Here is a 13,199-nt window from a genome sequence, read left to right as displayed (position 1 = left end):
GGGGGGGGGTGAAGTCTGATAAGAACACCGGCTGACATTTAACAAATCATCTGATGCAGCCACATGAACCCAGCAAATGAAGGGAGATTGATTGTTTTAACACAATATTTTTGGTTACTCTTTAGCTGTGGAAATAATTACCATCAGTGGTAAACAAATGCCGTGTAAGTTATAGACTATATAAAATACTTTTTTAACCTCCAAAATGTCAACTAGAAAGTGCAACTTTTGAAACCAGTTGCTGTGATTTATTCAATCCATAAATAATTCTGCCATAAATTTCACAGAACTTAAAACAGTCCTGCCTAAACATGAACCACTTGGACTCTAAACCATGTTTCTGCCCTCATAGTGAAGGACTCTCTCACAAATATCATCTGTCCATTTTTTGATCTTGCTCTTTGATCTCAAACTGATTGAAACTGAATGATTGTTATTTTCAGCAGAGTGTTAATGCTGACATCAGAATAACACAAAGCTCTGGTTAGGAAACGTCTCTGGTTAAAAGCCCTCCCTTACAGTAACTTCAGTCATTTGTTCAATTTTAATTTTTCACACCAGCCACCAGAGGGCTCTGTAGATTTTCTCCAACAGATGACTGACGGCAAGTCTGTGCCAAACGGTCAGGTTGCCTTCAGGTCACAGGAGCAGTTGTGTAAATCTAATATTACATTATCTACAGTGAACTATGTTAACTGCACAAAGACGGCAGTGACTCAGTGATGTGCAGTCAGGGTAGACACTAACTTTTTCTTCAACCTCAAAGCAGCTTTACATTGTAGAATAATCTGAAACAACACAACCTAGAGTTCAGGTCAGTTCAGAGGTTTTCCTGCTCTTAGAGCACACAGTCACAGCTGATTGGTTCCTTTGCATCTACCATAGTCTTATCATATAGATCTGTTGAAGTACAATAAGAGATGAATGGGAAGGCAGCCTGTTACGCTGCTTTTAGACTGACTTCTATGGTGCCTGTGTAAGGTTAAAGTTCAAAAAGAGGCACTGCAGAAGAAAGCAGCTAAAGTCACTTTCTCTATTCTTAGATGAAGAAAGTGTGATGTCCAGATGTCTGGAGAGGCAGACGAGGCAGTGCATCATGACATCATGTCATGTAAAACACTAAAAATGATTAAAAAAATCAATTTGTCAACTTGATAGAATTTATAAATGAACATTTTAATGGTCAAAATTGCTAAATTTACACATTGCCGGCGAGGCAGTGATGAGCCATGGTGGTGCTGTCACACACACTGACTGACGCAGGCTGGAGACGGCAGAGACCAAAGCTGCAGAATGTGACTTTTATAAAATATATATATATATTTGTTTAAATAAAGTGTTGAAACTGTCTATGGCTGCGTTCACACTGCAGCTTGAAGTGACTCGAATCTAATCTAATTTTTTTTTTTTTTTTTTTTTTTTTTTTTTTTACCGTAGTGCAACATGTACCTGGTCTTTTCATGACAGTGTGAATAACACAGGTTGGATTTTTTTGAATGCGCCCCAGGCCACTTGAATATGTGGTTCTAAATCTGATACGTATTCCATCTTTTCATATGTGACCTGAGTCTGTACGGCAGGTCACATTCATCCCACCTGGACGTCACTGATACTTGACAAATGTCACTATTCTGTATCCTGATAGCAGGAAGAAAAACAACAACCATGATGGACCATGATGAGGATTAAGTTGTTAATCTGCTGCTCCAGTTAGATAACAACTTTAAAACCATAAGGTACGCTCCGTCGTTAGCATCCATGTTTACTTCAGCTAAAGCTGACTGCTTATTTTTTATGACAAAACTCTGAGCATGCTCACTACATACACAACCTTGCGCCCTCTACTGTGCATGTGGGACACTGTCAGATCATTTGAAGTTCACACAGGAGATCACACACAAGTCACATAATATTTAGAAATGTGAACGACCACATTCACATGTGGAGTCACCCTGATTTAACAAGCAAATCAGATTGAGCAACAGCCTCACAATTGGTTTTAGCTGTTTATCTTTAACTTGGCCACTGAAAAATATTTCTTTTGTTTTGTTGTCTTTTCGAGACATTAGAGTTGGACTTGCTGCCGACAGGCTGGATTAACTAGACAAGTCAAACCTGCAATACTTTACATCAGGGTTTTTCAAAGTGTAGAGTAAACATCTATGAATGAAACATCAAGAATAGCGACAGAAAAAAACCCAAACAGAAATAATAGCAACAATGTAGTTGGTGGTGATGGGAATTTGGAGGTTGTCAATTTGCCCTCTGCCAGGCAACTAGCTCTGCCGTACTTTGAAAACCCCTGATTAGCATATTGTTCTGGGAAGATAGAGATCTCCTGGATGAGTTGGCGGTGTGCTCTAGGAGGTGTTTTCTCTGTGCATATTGTCTCTCACTGTAGTCCGCTGGAGTCACAAAGCCTTAGGGTGTTTTCACACCCGACAGTCTGGTAAACTTGATTGGGGACCAAAATTGCTGCATTTGTTCCATTTCCAGTTGGTGTGGTTTGCTTTCACACTGTACCGTGTCAAACCAACTAAACCCTTTGAAAAACCTGATCACCTCCTCACCTTTGGTGGCGCTCCACCAACTTATGAAGAAGACACTGAGTACAACGTACTTGTTCAGGAAATGTAAACCACAATGGAGTGCCATCAGATTTCAATGTTTGTAGGATTTCTCTTTATCGCTAGACTTGCGTTTGTTTTGGTTGTCTTTACCCAGAATACCATGTGCTAAAGTCTGCTTCTTTGGACATTCACATATGCATTCAAACCTCATCAGAGTTCACTGCAACTGAGTCAAGGCTTCGGCAGACTTTGCTTTTTTGGTCCACATCAGTTTTATTATGCTTTCACACCTCCGTAAATGAACCGGACTTTCTAAACAAGACTGGAGTTTGATTAAAGCAGACTGAACAGGACTGGTGTGAACGCATCCTTAGAAATAGTTTTGGAACCCAGACTGAAAAAAAAAAAAACAATAAGAATGTTTGATCTGTTCTTGAATATGTTCAGATCATGACAGGATGGGTTGCATCTTAAGACTGCAAGAGGGTTAACAAAAAAAACCCCAAACAACAAAAAGCTCACAGAAACATTTAAGAGTGACAATAAACAGAAATCTGTAAGGGAGATTTTTTTTTTCTCAGTCTGATATGTTGAGTATCTTGAGGTCATGCACTTCCAATTTCTTATTCATTGCTCCGCCTCTGTTACGGTTAACAGGAAAGATATAAAAAAGGTATATCTATAATAATTTTTATTTTGAGTTTACTCAAGCCTAATCATGAGGCCTTCAATTCTAATGAGCCGACTCCTTCAAAGGGTCACAGCCAATTGGAACCTGAACTTTTTATGAGCCATGGGGGAAACCAGAAACAGAAGCATGCTAATGCTTAAGTTTATAATCTCTAGTAAGAGCAACATGTATGTTTTAGGAATGAAGGCAGAAGCAAAAATCAGATACAAGAAAAGCTGCAGGAAAGACATGCAAACTCCACACAGAAAGCCTCCAGTCAGTGTTTGACAGGAACAGGAACATTTAACTTGGAGGTGTCAGCGCGCACTGCCGGTGTGCAGATTAGTAAACCTGCAGCTGTTTTCATAGAAAAGAAGCCGATTTGAATGAAATGAAATGTAATACCTGCTTGGAAAATATTTGTAAATGTTTAATACTGCTCCTCCAGAAAAAGTTCAGACTTCCTTCTTCTGGTTTGTGTTACTTTGCGACGCTGTCCTCAGAGTTCACTGACCCTCTCACTGAGGGTCTCCAGCTCCTCCTCCTGCTCATGGTAGCGCTCCATCCCTGGATCAACGTCGTTAGGAGGACCATTCATGAAATTCGAGGGGTAGTCAAGGCCGCTGAGCTGAGCGTGATGGAGCCAACGAAGGTCATCGCTCTCGTGGGTGATGTACCGCTCGTTCATTCGACCCTCTAAATTCCTCAGGTCCAGCCACATCTGATAATCCTGAGAGAAAAAAAATACACACCTTAAGATTAAATGATTTAAAACTAATTTGATCTTTTGTCATAGTGCAATTAAAATAACATTGGGTGGAATAAAACTCTATATTTTTGTGTATTAGTGGAAATAGTAGTGAATATGATGAGATGGAAAGATGAAGTGTGCACTTTGATGAGTTTCAGTAAACATTCAATGGATAAAGACTGTAAACTGTTTTTTGATAATATCAGAGATGAGTTCATTTTATACAAATAAAGTTGTTCAGCTTAAAGTGTCATTTCCACACTTCTGTGAGTTAGAAATAAATATTTTGGAATATCAAAGGGAAAAAAAACAACAATAAAGTCATAACTGACACATAGCAGGCCTGCTGGACCATCTGGGCTATTAATGGATGGCCGTTTTGTGGTTTACGTTAACAGCTAAGTGCCGTTGTTGTCAGTTATGAGGTCTCAATTCAAGATGAGCTGACTCGTTGGTCTTTTCTCCTTCAGTCAGAGCTTTCACTTTGTAGCTGAAATATGTGACTTTTATAAAAATATGTCTACATAGTTATTAAAACTGCCTCTGGGTGTTTTACTTTGAATATGACATGAACTGTTTTCATGTAAAAGCTTAATGATCTGATTTTCTAAAATATATCTAAAAAATACATCACATTATCAACTGCATACTTTTTTTTTAAAACATCAAATAAATAAATAAATAAATAAATAAAACACTAAATAATGCACAAACATTGAAGACAAGTGTAATTTGTATTTCTATCACCAAAACACACACAATTCTACAATCCTTATCATGAAAATGGGTCTGCAGGTAAAACAGACACAAACTGTCCACTAGTTGATTATGTTAGGTTCTGTACTGGCAGAGCAGCTCTTCTTCTGTTCATTGAAAACTGGACATGTTATTAGAAAAATGTTTCATACAAGCTTTGTTGTTTAGTTTAAACAGCACAATAGTGTGTTGTAAACTCAGTGTAGTACCAATTTATTTCACTGTACAATTCAACTATTGTCTTTTGAAGTTTTTAATTGGACAAGTTGAAACAATATAGCAAGTTACATATAATTAAACTCACCCATAAACACACAGCAACACCCAAACAAAAAATACAGAACGATAATAACCCCATCTATTATTTATTTTTTGTTAAATGATCACTGTAAACGTTTTGAAATGTGTTTCCTACCTGTAACCAGGGGTGACTGAGAGTCTTGTCCACACTGTACCTCTTCCTCATCTTCACCTGCAGGAGGTTGTTGATCAGGTCAATTGCTGCAAGGAGGGGAAGTAAGCAACAGAACCAAAGTAAAGATGGTGGTCAGTTTTTTGTCTCCAGCTGGAGTGTTTTCCTTCACTGTGTCAAATAAGAAGTTCATTTACAAAGCAAGACAAACAAGCTTCAGTCTTTATTATCCACAATTGGTAAATCCAGAGCAAGAGAACTGTTTGCACGTTTTCCAGTGATTGTAAAGTTTCTGTTTCACATGCTTTGCTTTGCATTGAAACACTTTAGAAAGAAAATGAACAACTTAAATAATAATAGAGCGTACACAAGCAGGATTGACATCACTAACACCCTCCTCCTGACTCTGACTGGTTGTTTCTGACCAGGAGCAGTGTATTCCTGGAGATAGCAGTAGAACCACAAGGAGGAGGAGGACGTTGACATTTTTCATAAGTAATCTTTCTCATCATATACTGTCATGACATATTAACAGCTTTTAAGTGTCACTGATATGATAAAACCACTGACATGATTTAAAAAGATCAATTACTGTGCTTTCTTTCTGTGTACACAGAAGCTTTTAATAAATATTTCTCACAGAATACTATAAATGCAGAGTGTTGCTGTTTTCGTCTGTGGGAACTGGGTCAAACGGCGGTGCCATGTTGTGACATAATCAGGGTAAGTCAAAGGCTGAATACACAAGGAAGTTGTGAGGATTTCAGCACAGATTTGAGAAATTTATCTGCAGTTTGGAGGAAGAAGCTCAGATGGAGCGATGAAGAAGATGGAGCTGCTTCTACTGAAGGACTGCAACACTGTTTAATGAGGCTTGTTGTTCAGGAAGCAACAATGACTCCAGTGTTTCTGGAGAGGAAGGATCCAGCGGTGGAGGATTAGAGCTGAATATCTGTTGCCTCCAAATCACTGAATGCCAATATGTACAGAATTATTACTCTTCTTTAATTCTGATGATTCTATATTTATTACACGAAACTTTATGAAAGTGTTTTCTTCTTGAATTTGATGGTTAAATGATTTATTTTGGATTTTTAGCAGGTATTTTACAGTTGAGAGGTTGAGTTAATGTGTCAAAATGCTGAAAGTAATACCCATAATGAAATCCTGACTAATTCAATAGGCTCTGCATGCAGGTAACTGACCTAAAATTTATTTCATTTAATTAAACAAAAAGTTTAACGTTCACCTTCTTTTATTTCCGTCTATAAGTTGTAATGTTGTGTGGGCAGGAGTCTTTCTTTAACCTGATATTTGGACATGCAGATCTATTGTTCGAAGACTTTCTCCTGACATTTAATCTGGAGGAGCATTGCCTGCATTTACTTCTAAACAGCACCTTAAGTCACTCTGTCAGGAAGAGGGGGAGGATGGAGAAGTGCTCGGGGTTTCTGGCTGAGGAGTGAGTGAGTCACTGATAAAACAGTCTCAGTGTCAACTTGACAACTTCAGTTAACAGACAGCGTGGACACATGTAGAGACATCGACATGAGTCACCGAGCCGCCCGGAGAGGCTGCAGCAGACTACAGACATGGTGAACAATAGCAGGGTGAGGCTGGATTAATTAGCTGTAAAGTGTGTCCAAGAACATGACTGCAGTTTTTTTCTCTTTTGGTAGTCTGCTAGCATGTTGCTATAACAACTGGTGGGTTTCAGGTGGGTGATGTGACCCTTAAAGCTGAAGTATGAAACTTTTTATCATTTATACACACGCACATATGTGTGTGTGTTGAAACTGTCACTTTGTCACGACATTATAATCTGTGAAAAAAATTGAGCTCCTCTGTCTGCTCCAAGTGCTAAGAGAAACAACCGATCAGAGACAGGAGGCAGGTTGTAGTGCTGACAATCACCCTCTGTGTGGCGCTGCTCATCCCTCTCTCCTCTTTCCCTTCTTGCTTTCTGCTGCCCTGCAGCTAGCATAGCATGTTGTGAATGCTAAGGCCAGTTAGCATAGCCCATGATGATAGCAGATAAACAGTTTTCTTGTGATGATGAATTGTTTCTCCTACAAAGCCACATCTATAGTACATGAGGATGACTGACAGAGCTAAGGCCCCCCTCCTTGCTCTGATTGGTTGTTTTTGGTGGGTGTGGTTTGTTTCTTCAGACTGCTATAGCAGATCAGAGGTGAGGTGAAGGAGATTGATCTTTTCACACATTATCTGTCTCATAACAACCCATTACAATATGATGACAGTTTCAATAAATATGTAAAAAAACATATTTTTGATAAAACTTACATTCTTCAGCTTTTAGATGTGATAAAAAATACATCTAAAACAATTAAAATGTGATGAAAATCTTAAATATTTTCTATGATTAAATATATATATATATATATATATATATATATATATATATATATATATATATATATATATATTATATTATTATATAGATTCATAATTGTTTTTTCTCCCCATCTGAAGTTAAATCTGTCTAAATCTGACTTCTTATTTCAAACTGTCTGATTTTCTCAGTAGTTTTTATTCTGATGTTATGTCACCTTTCTTTCAGACCTGGCTCCAGTGAGCTCAGGTTTTGTTTTCTTTCATTTTTTACTGAACATTTTATGGAAAATAAACTGTGGTATGGTGACCTGATATCCAGCCTAAACCACTAAAGAGGTTCTGTAGAACCACATACCTTCCTGGGAGACTTTCTTCCATGGGTGTGGAGGGTACATGAAGGCAGCATTCTGGATTTGATCATTAATATCTTCATCTTCATTGAAAGGGAATGTCCCACTTAAACTGCAGATACACAATATAGTTACAATGCAAAATATTGCTATGATGAGAAACATATTCTTTCTGTAGATATGCATCTTTCTGAATCCAAACATGAATTCGACCATTGATCACGTGTCATTTTTCTGACACCTACCTGACGTAGATGATGACTCCCACTGACCACATGTCCAGAGAACGATTGTAGCCTTTGTTTCTCAGGACTTCAGGAGCAAGGTATGCTGGTGTGCCAACCACTGAGCGCCGGAAGGACTTCTCACCAATGATCCGAGCAAATCCAAAGTCACAAAGTTTTACCTGCAGCAGCACAAATGAGAGGAGGGTGGTTTTACAACCCCCCCCCCCCCCTGCTCAGCAATTCCCTTCCCTGCTGGCAAGTGACTGGGCATAATGGGTGTTTTCCAGTCTCTGTCCCAAACACAGTGGCATGACATGAAGCCTGGGCTTCTGGACAAGCTTCCATATGCACATAAAGTATTTATTTAAGTTTCTGTTTACTCATCAAAATGCCAACTTGGTAAACAGGTTGGTTTTCTGGTACTGACCTGGTTTTAGAAAAAAATTCTTAGACTTTCAGAAATGTTTGCAGGATGTTATTCGGTGTAGCTATTGTGAAAGAAACATTCAGCTAAACAAGGGCAAGAAGCATTTCCTCTCAACATTTTACAATATATGCCTCTGTTTTCATGAGTCCTTCAAATAAGAAGGATTTCTTTCTCAGGAAACATAAAGACCAAACCTGAAGACGTCTTCTAAAATTAAAGAAGCTAAGAAAATAACTTAGAAATAAAAAATAATAATGCCAAATCACAACAAGAAGACTACACTTTGAATAAATAGCTATGCACCATCTCTAAACGTGCAAAACAAAGATAGTGGATTGGTGTTATTTATTGTTGCCTTCACCTATTTTCTATGTCATATTAAGATTGTAAAACTGTATTTAATTTAGCTAATTTAGTTAAGGTTAAATGCAGCCCAACCATAATTTGTACTCGTATATGAACACAAATTACCTGAGGAAAAGAGTCTGCAGAAGCCAGAAGCACATTTTCAGGCTTCAGATCACAGTGGACGATGTTCTTGAAGTGGAGATGCCGCAGGGCCACCAGGATCTGATGAGGAAGCAGAACACAGAGAAAGAGCATCACAAGAACCAGCAGGAAAACTCTGAGGGCTGAAGCAGAGCCATTTCAACCGGCTTTTCTGCCAGTGTTTGCTTTATTTTTTCATCGGATTCACAAAGCAGATTGCATCCATAGAATTCATAAATCCTGTCCACAGAGGCTTTAAATGTGAACATCTCCACTGCTTATATGTTGTGTGATGACAGACAAAAGGCTGACTTTCTAACATCTTTCTGTTACAAATAAAGTCGATGGAGAAAACATTGTTAAATAACCTAATGTGAGACAGATTATTGTAAAAATATTCAATCATTTCTATTCTTGGTCAGGATGATGTGGTTTTCAGATCAAATGCTGCCAAAACTCCCCCAGAAATCTGCAGGTTTACCTCTGGAGCTAAAAAGGAGGAGGACATTGTGACAGCGGACAACGCAGACAGCAGAGTGGGCGTTGTGGAAAAGCTGTTTCCACATTGACTGTTTGCCTTTTGCTCTATCTGGAGCATTATCATACCTGCCTCTATTGGCTGTGAGCATCAGTGCACCGCAGACAGATTTCAACACTTTCAACTTGTACTCGCTCCACCTTGCTGCATGGACTGCCTGTAATAATAACGATTGGTTCAGAGCTCAGAGGAGTCGGTGCTGCTTTCAGCCCAAAGGCTCATAGCACATCCTCGGTCTGTTTGTGTTAGAAATACTCAAGAAATCCTCCCGTTGATTTGTGGATTTCCTAATACTGAAGTTGAAAAGACTGTCTTTATTTCATAAAGTTTAGTTAAGTAACTTCAAGCTCATGATTATGGGTAATGCTAATGATAGTATAGTATTACCTGTGTGACCAGGAACTTGGTGATTCTCTCCGGTAACCGACCTTTCTCACTGGACAGGATCATCTCAAGCATGTCTCCATGGAGCTTCTCCATCACCACAAACACTCGCTCCGGCGTCTCAAACATGCACTCTAAGTTGACCACGCCTGGGTGGTGCAAACTCTGACGAAAAAGAAGACAGATTAGATTCATCTCCACTTGGGCAACAACAATCACCAGTGTTTCACCTTCAAATGAGAGTTTATACCAGTAATTTCTTCACCATACATGTATATACATGTTTATGGAACATTAATAATGCATGATGGAATGGGAAAGTTCCCTGTGTTTATGGAACTTGCACCAAACTTCCATAGGAATGTTTTGCTGGTTCCTTGTCATGGTGATGATTTATTAGTCTTGTCCTTATTGGCTGCTGATCCACAATGCTCCAAGTCTGAATTTGAAACAGGACTGACTATTCTGACTAACAGGCCATGATCTCATCATGCTCACACTGACCGGCAGCGCATAAAGAATGTTGACTAAACGTCACTTTAGAGATGACAGGTGCCATGATCTATGGTAGGGCTGATTTATAAAACAATATTGATCAATAGAAAATATGTCAGAATGTTGATTGAACTCCGATCCAGAATCACAGCATTCTGGGGCATGTAGGCAGAGGAAATGCTTTGATCGCTCAACCTCTCACTGCCAGCTAAAGGTTGGTGGCATCCACTAACTCACTCTTTGCTAAGCTAGCAAAACCTGCTGAGTAACATGAGCACTACCAGTTTCATGATGTGCCGTCATGCTTTAGCATGTTTAACTCCTCAGTGGTCTATGTGTATTCAAAGTGGATGTCCACCAGAAATGCAAAGGTAAGTTTCTAGGATTGCGTATGCTCACTGACATGAAAGGGAAGCTACTCAGCAGGAAACTGCAGTCACATTGAACTGTTTTGTAATGTGACACCAAGGTGTTAATGTTGAAAGTCAGCACAAACAGAGTATGACACAGCATGATACTGTCTGCGGAGCACCAACAGTTGTGTGGTGGCTGCCCTGGTGGAAACGGAGCTAGACGCCCAACCAGCTCTTCAAGCCTGCTAGTTTCCCTGCAGATTGTGGGAAATGAAGGGATATAGAATGAGAAATATAGGCAATCGGGACACTCGACTACGAAACCTCAGCCAGCAGTGGGCAGGGTGTGTGGAGTCTGTGGAGTTCACATAATACAGACAGCTTAGGAGGAAAGTCTGAATAAAAGAGGAAATGTCACCACCACCAGTTTGGCAGTATTTATAAAATACTTATATCATGGTATGTTTTTCAGCCACATCACCCAGCCCTGCTGTATGGGTCCTGTGCCCGCTTTGTTTTACCCAAAAAGATCTTATCATGGAACTGCACCAAAAGATCCACACTCTCCCCGTCAGTAAATGCTGCACCATAGTGTGGCCCTTCCCACATAGGTCATGGTAGGTTGGCATCTTCTGATCAGGGCTCCCAGTTTGGAGAAATGTACAATAGTTATACTGGAGCTTGATAAAGCACATAAACTTGAATTTGCTGGTTGCTGGGAGACCAACGAAAGTTTTAAATCTTAAGAGTGTGTTTTAATTGAGATATTTACCTGTCAAATAAAGGACCCAGCATTTTATTTACTATTGATAAAGTAAACAGGAGAAGAAATTGGATGAAAAAGATATGTTGGTGTTTCATTTACTATTTTCCATTTATGCGTTATCTTCAGTTATTACTGCCATCACCTTTATGTTATGTTCTTTTTTCTCTAAAGAAGTCCCACCTGGACAGGTGTTGCTGTGCTTAACCAAGTCTCCTTCCTTGACAAAGATTTTGAAGGAGCTACTTCTTTATATGTAGCCAGACCGCTAATGCTAATGAAGACAGATTTTGACCAGTTCCAGTGATCTCCAGGGCAGATGTCAGTGTCAGGTCTGAACAGCCATCATGTGTTTGTGAGGTTACCTGCAGGATGGCCACCTCATTGCGCAGTTGGCTCTCCTGCTTAGTAGGGAAACGAAGTTTATCAATTATTTTGATAGCAACATCTCGACCAGACTTCCGATGTTTACCTGTAACAAATATAACAATAACTATTGTAAACAATTAAACAGAAATGAAGCACTTTCATTTTTGTTGGCTAATACTGGGAGTACAGAATAGAGAAGGTTAGAATGATACCAGGGGAGATTTTAGTTTTCGACCTTCAGTGATGCTCAGCAAGCAACTGACAAGGTCTCTTTATCGAAACAACGGTTAAACAGTGTTTCACATCGCTCTATTATCTTTTGAGAGATGCCTGTCTCTTTTCCAATCAGAACCAAACTTTATGGTTGAATGAAATATTTAAAAATTGAAATTGGCCAAAGGTATGAATAAATTTGACCTTCGATGTATGATAATAGTTTAAAGAAAATCCTCACATATATCTCTAAAGGTGAGATAATGTTCAGTCATATACAACATGGCCTCTAGGCATTTCACTTTTAGTTTCTACGGGTCAAACAGGTATAGTTAGTCAACCAAAAAGGAAAGGACTTTGTTGGGTGAATTATTTCTCCTGTGTTTCACAAAGTATCATCAAAGTTATAAATCATTTTTCTGTTACTAGGGAAACAACTGTTAAAGGATAAAATCAGATTTCACTACATGAGTAGGTGGCATTAAACAGGGTAAGTTAGTCACCTGTCTAGCCTACAGGCTGTAATAATAGCTAATTCATGCCAATAACCTGCCCACATTAAGCACTGTGAACACCCAACATGGGCAACACTTAACACAGGGGTGGGCAATTCATTTAGCATTTTATATGATAGCACTGTAAGACCCAGTGTTGTAATGTTACAGAATCTTTTTTTTTGTTTGCCACCCAGACTTAGAGACTGAACCTTATTGTTCAGTCGTGGAATGCTTATGGTAAGAAATTTGGAATTAAATTCTCCGAATATGGCCACAACTTAAAAAACCTCGACTGAGCAAGATCTCTGAGATCTCTGAGTCACTGTAAAAGATTAATCAAAAAGAAGCAAAACATATTTTTCAATTTTAGAGTATTTATTACAATGTCAGTTGGTGCAACGCTTGAAAAATGGGGTTTTATGTGTTGTAATATTACAGAGTTGGAACAGCATGGCTGCGCTGAAAGTTCTGCCATATATTGCACCCAGTGTTGTGATCACATTTTGAAAAAACATTAAAAACAACAAACTCTGAAAACATCATGTTTTCTCCTCCAAATTCATTTAGATCTGACAGAAAA

General features: G+C 38.9%; 1 protein-coding gene across 1 annotated transcript in view; it reads right to left on the bottom strand.

Annotated features, from left to right (window-relative positions):
- Positions 1–397: 397 nt before the first annotated feature.
- Positions 398–13,199, bottom strand: part of prkd1 (protein kinase D1) — a 36,026-nt gene continuing 23,224 nt past the window's right edge. The window contains exons 15-21 of the mRNA XM_014998055.2: positions 11,906–12,012; positions 9,933–10,094; positions 8,990–9,088; positions 8,110–8,270; positions 7,870–7,976; positions 5,163–5,248; positions 398–3,970 (exon numbers count right to left, since the gene is read on the bottom strand). Coding sequence (XP_014853541.1) covers positions 3,740–3,970; positions 5,163–5,248; positions 7,870–7,976; positions 8,110–8,270; positions 8,990–9,088; positions 9,933–10,094; positions 11,906–12,012 — 953 coding nt within the window. The 3' untranslated portion in view covers positions 398–3,739. The remainder of the gene's footprint in view (positions 3,971–5,162; positions 5,249–7,869; positions 7,977–8,109; positions 8,271–8,989; positions 9,089–9,932; positions 10,095–11,905; positions 12,013–13,199) is intronic.

This window comes from Poecilia mexicana, unplaced genomic scaffold (genome assembly GCF_051168715.1).
Source record: "Poecilia mexicana isolate PSO_F unplaced genomic scaffold, ASM5116871v1 scaffold_22, whole genome shotgun sequence".
Classification (NCBI taxonomy): Eukaryota; Metazoa; Chordata; class Actinopteri; order Cyprinodontiformes; family Poeciliidae; genus Poecilia; species Poecilia mexicana.
Note: the sequence above shows the minus strand (reverse complement) of the source record. Positions and strands in the feature narration are given on the sequence as shown.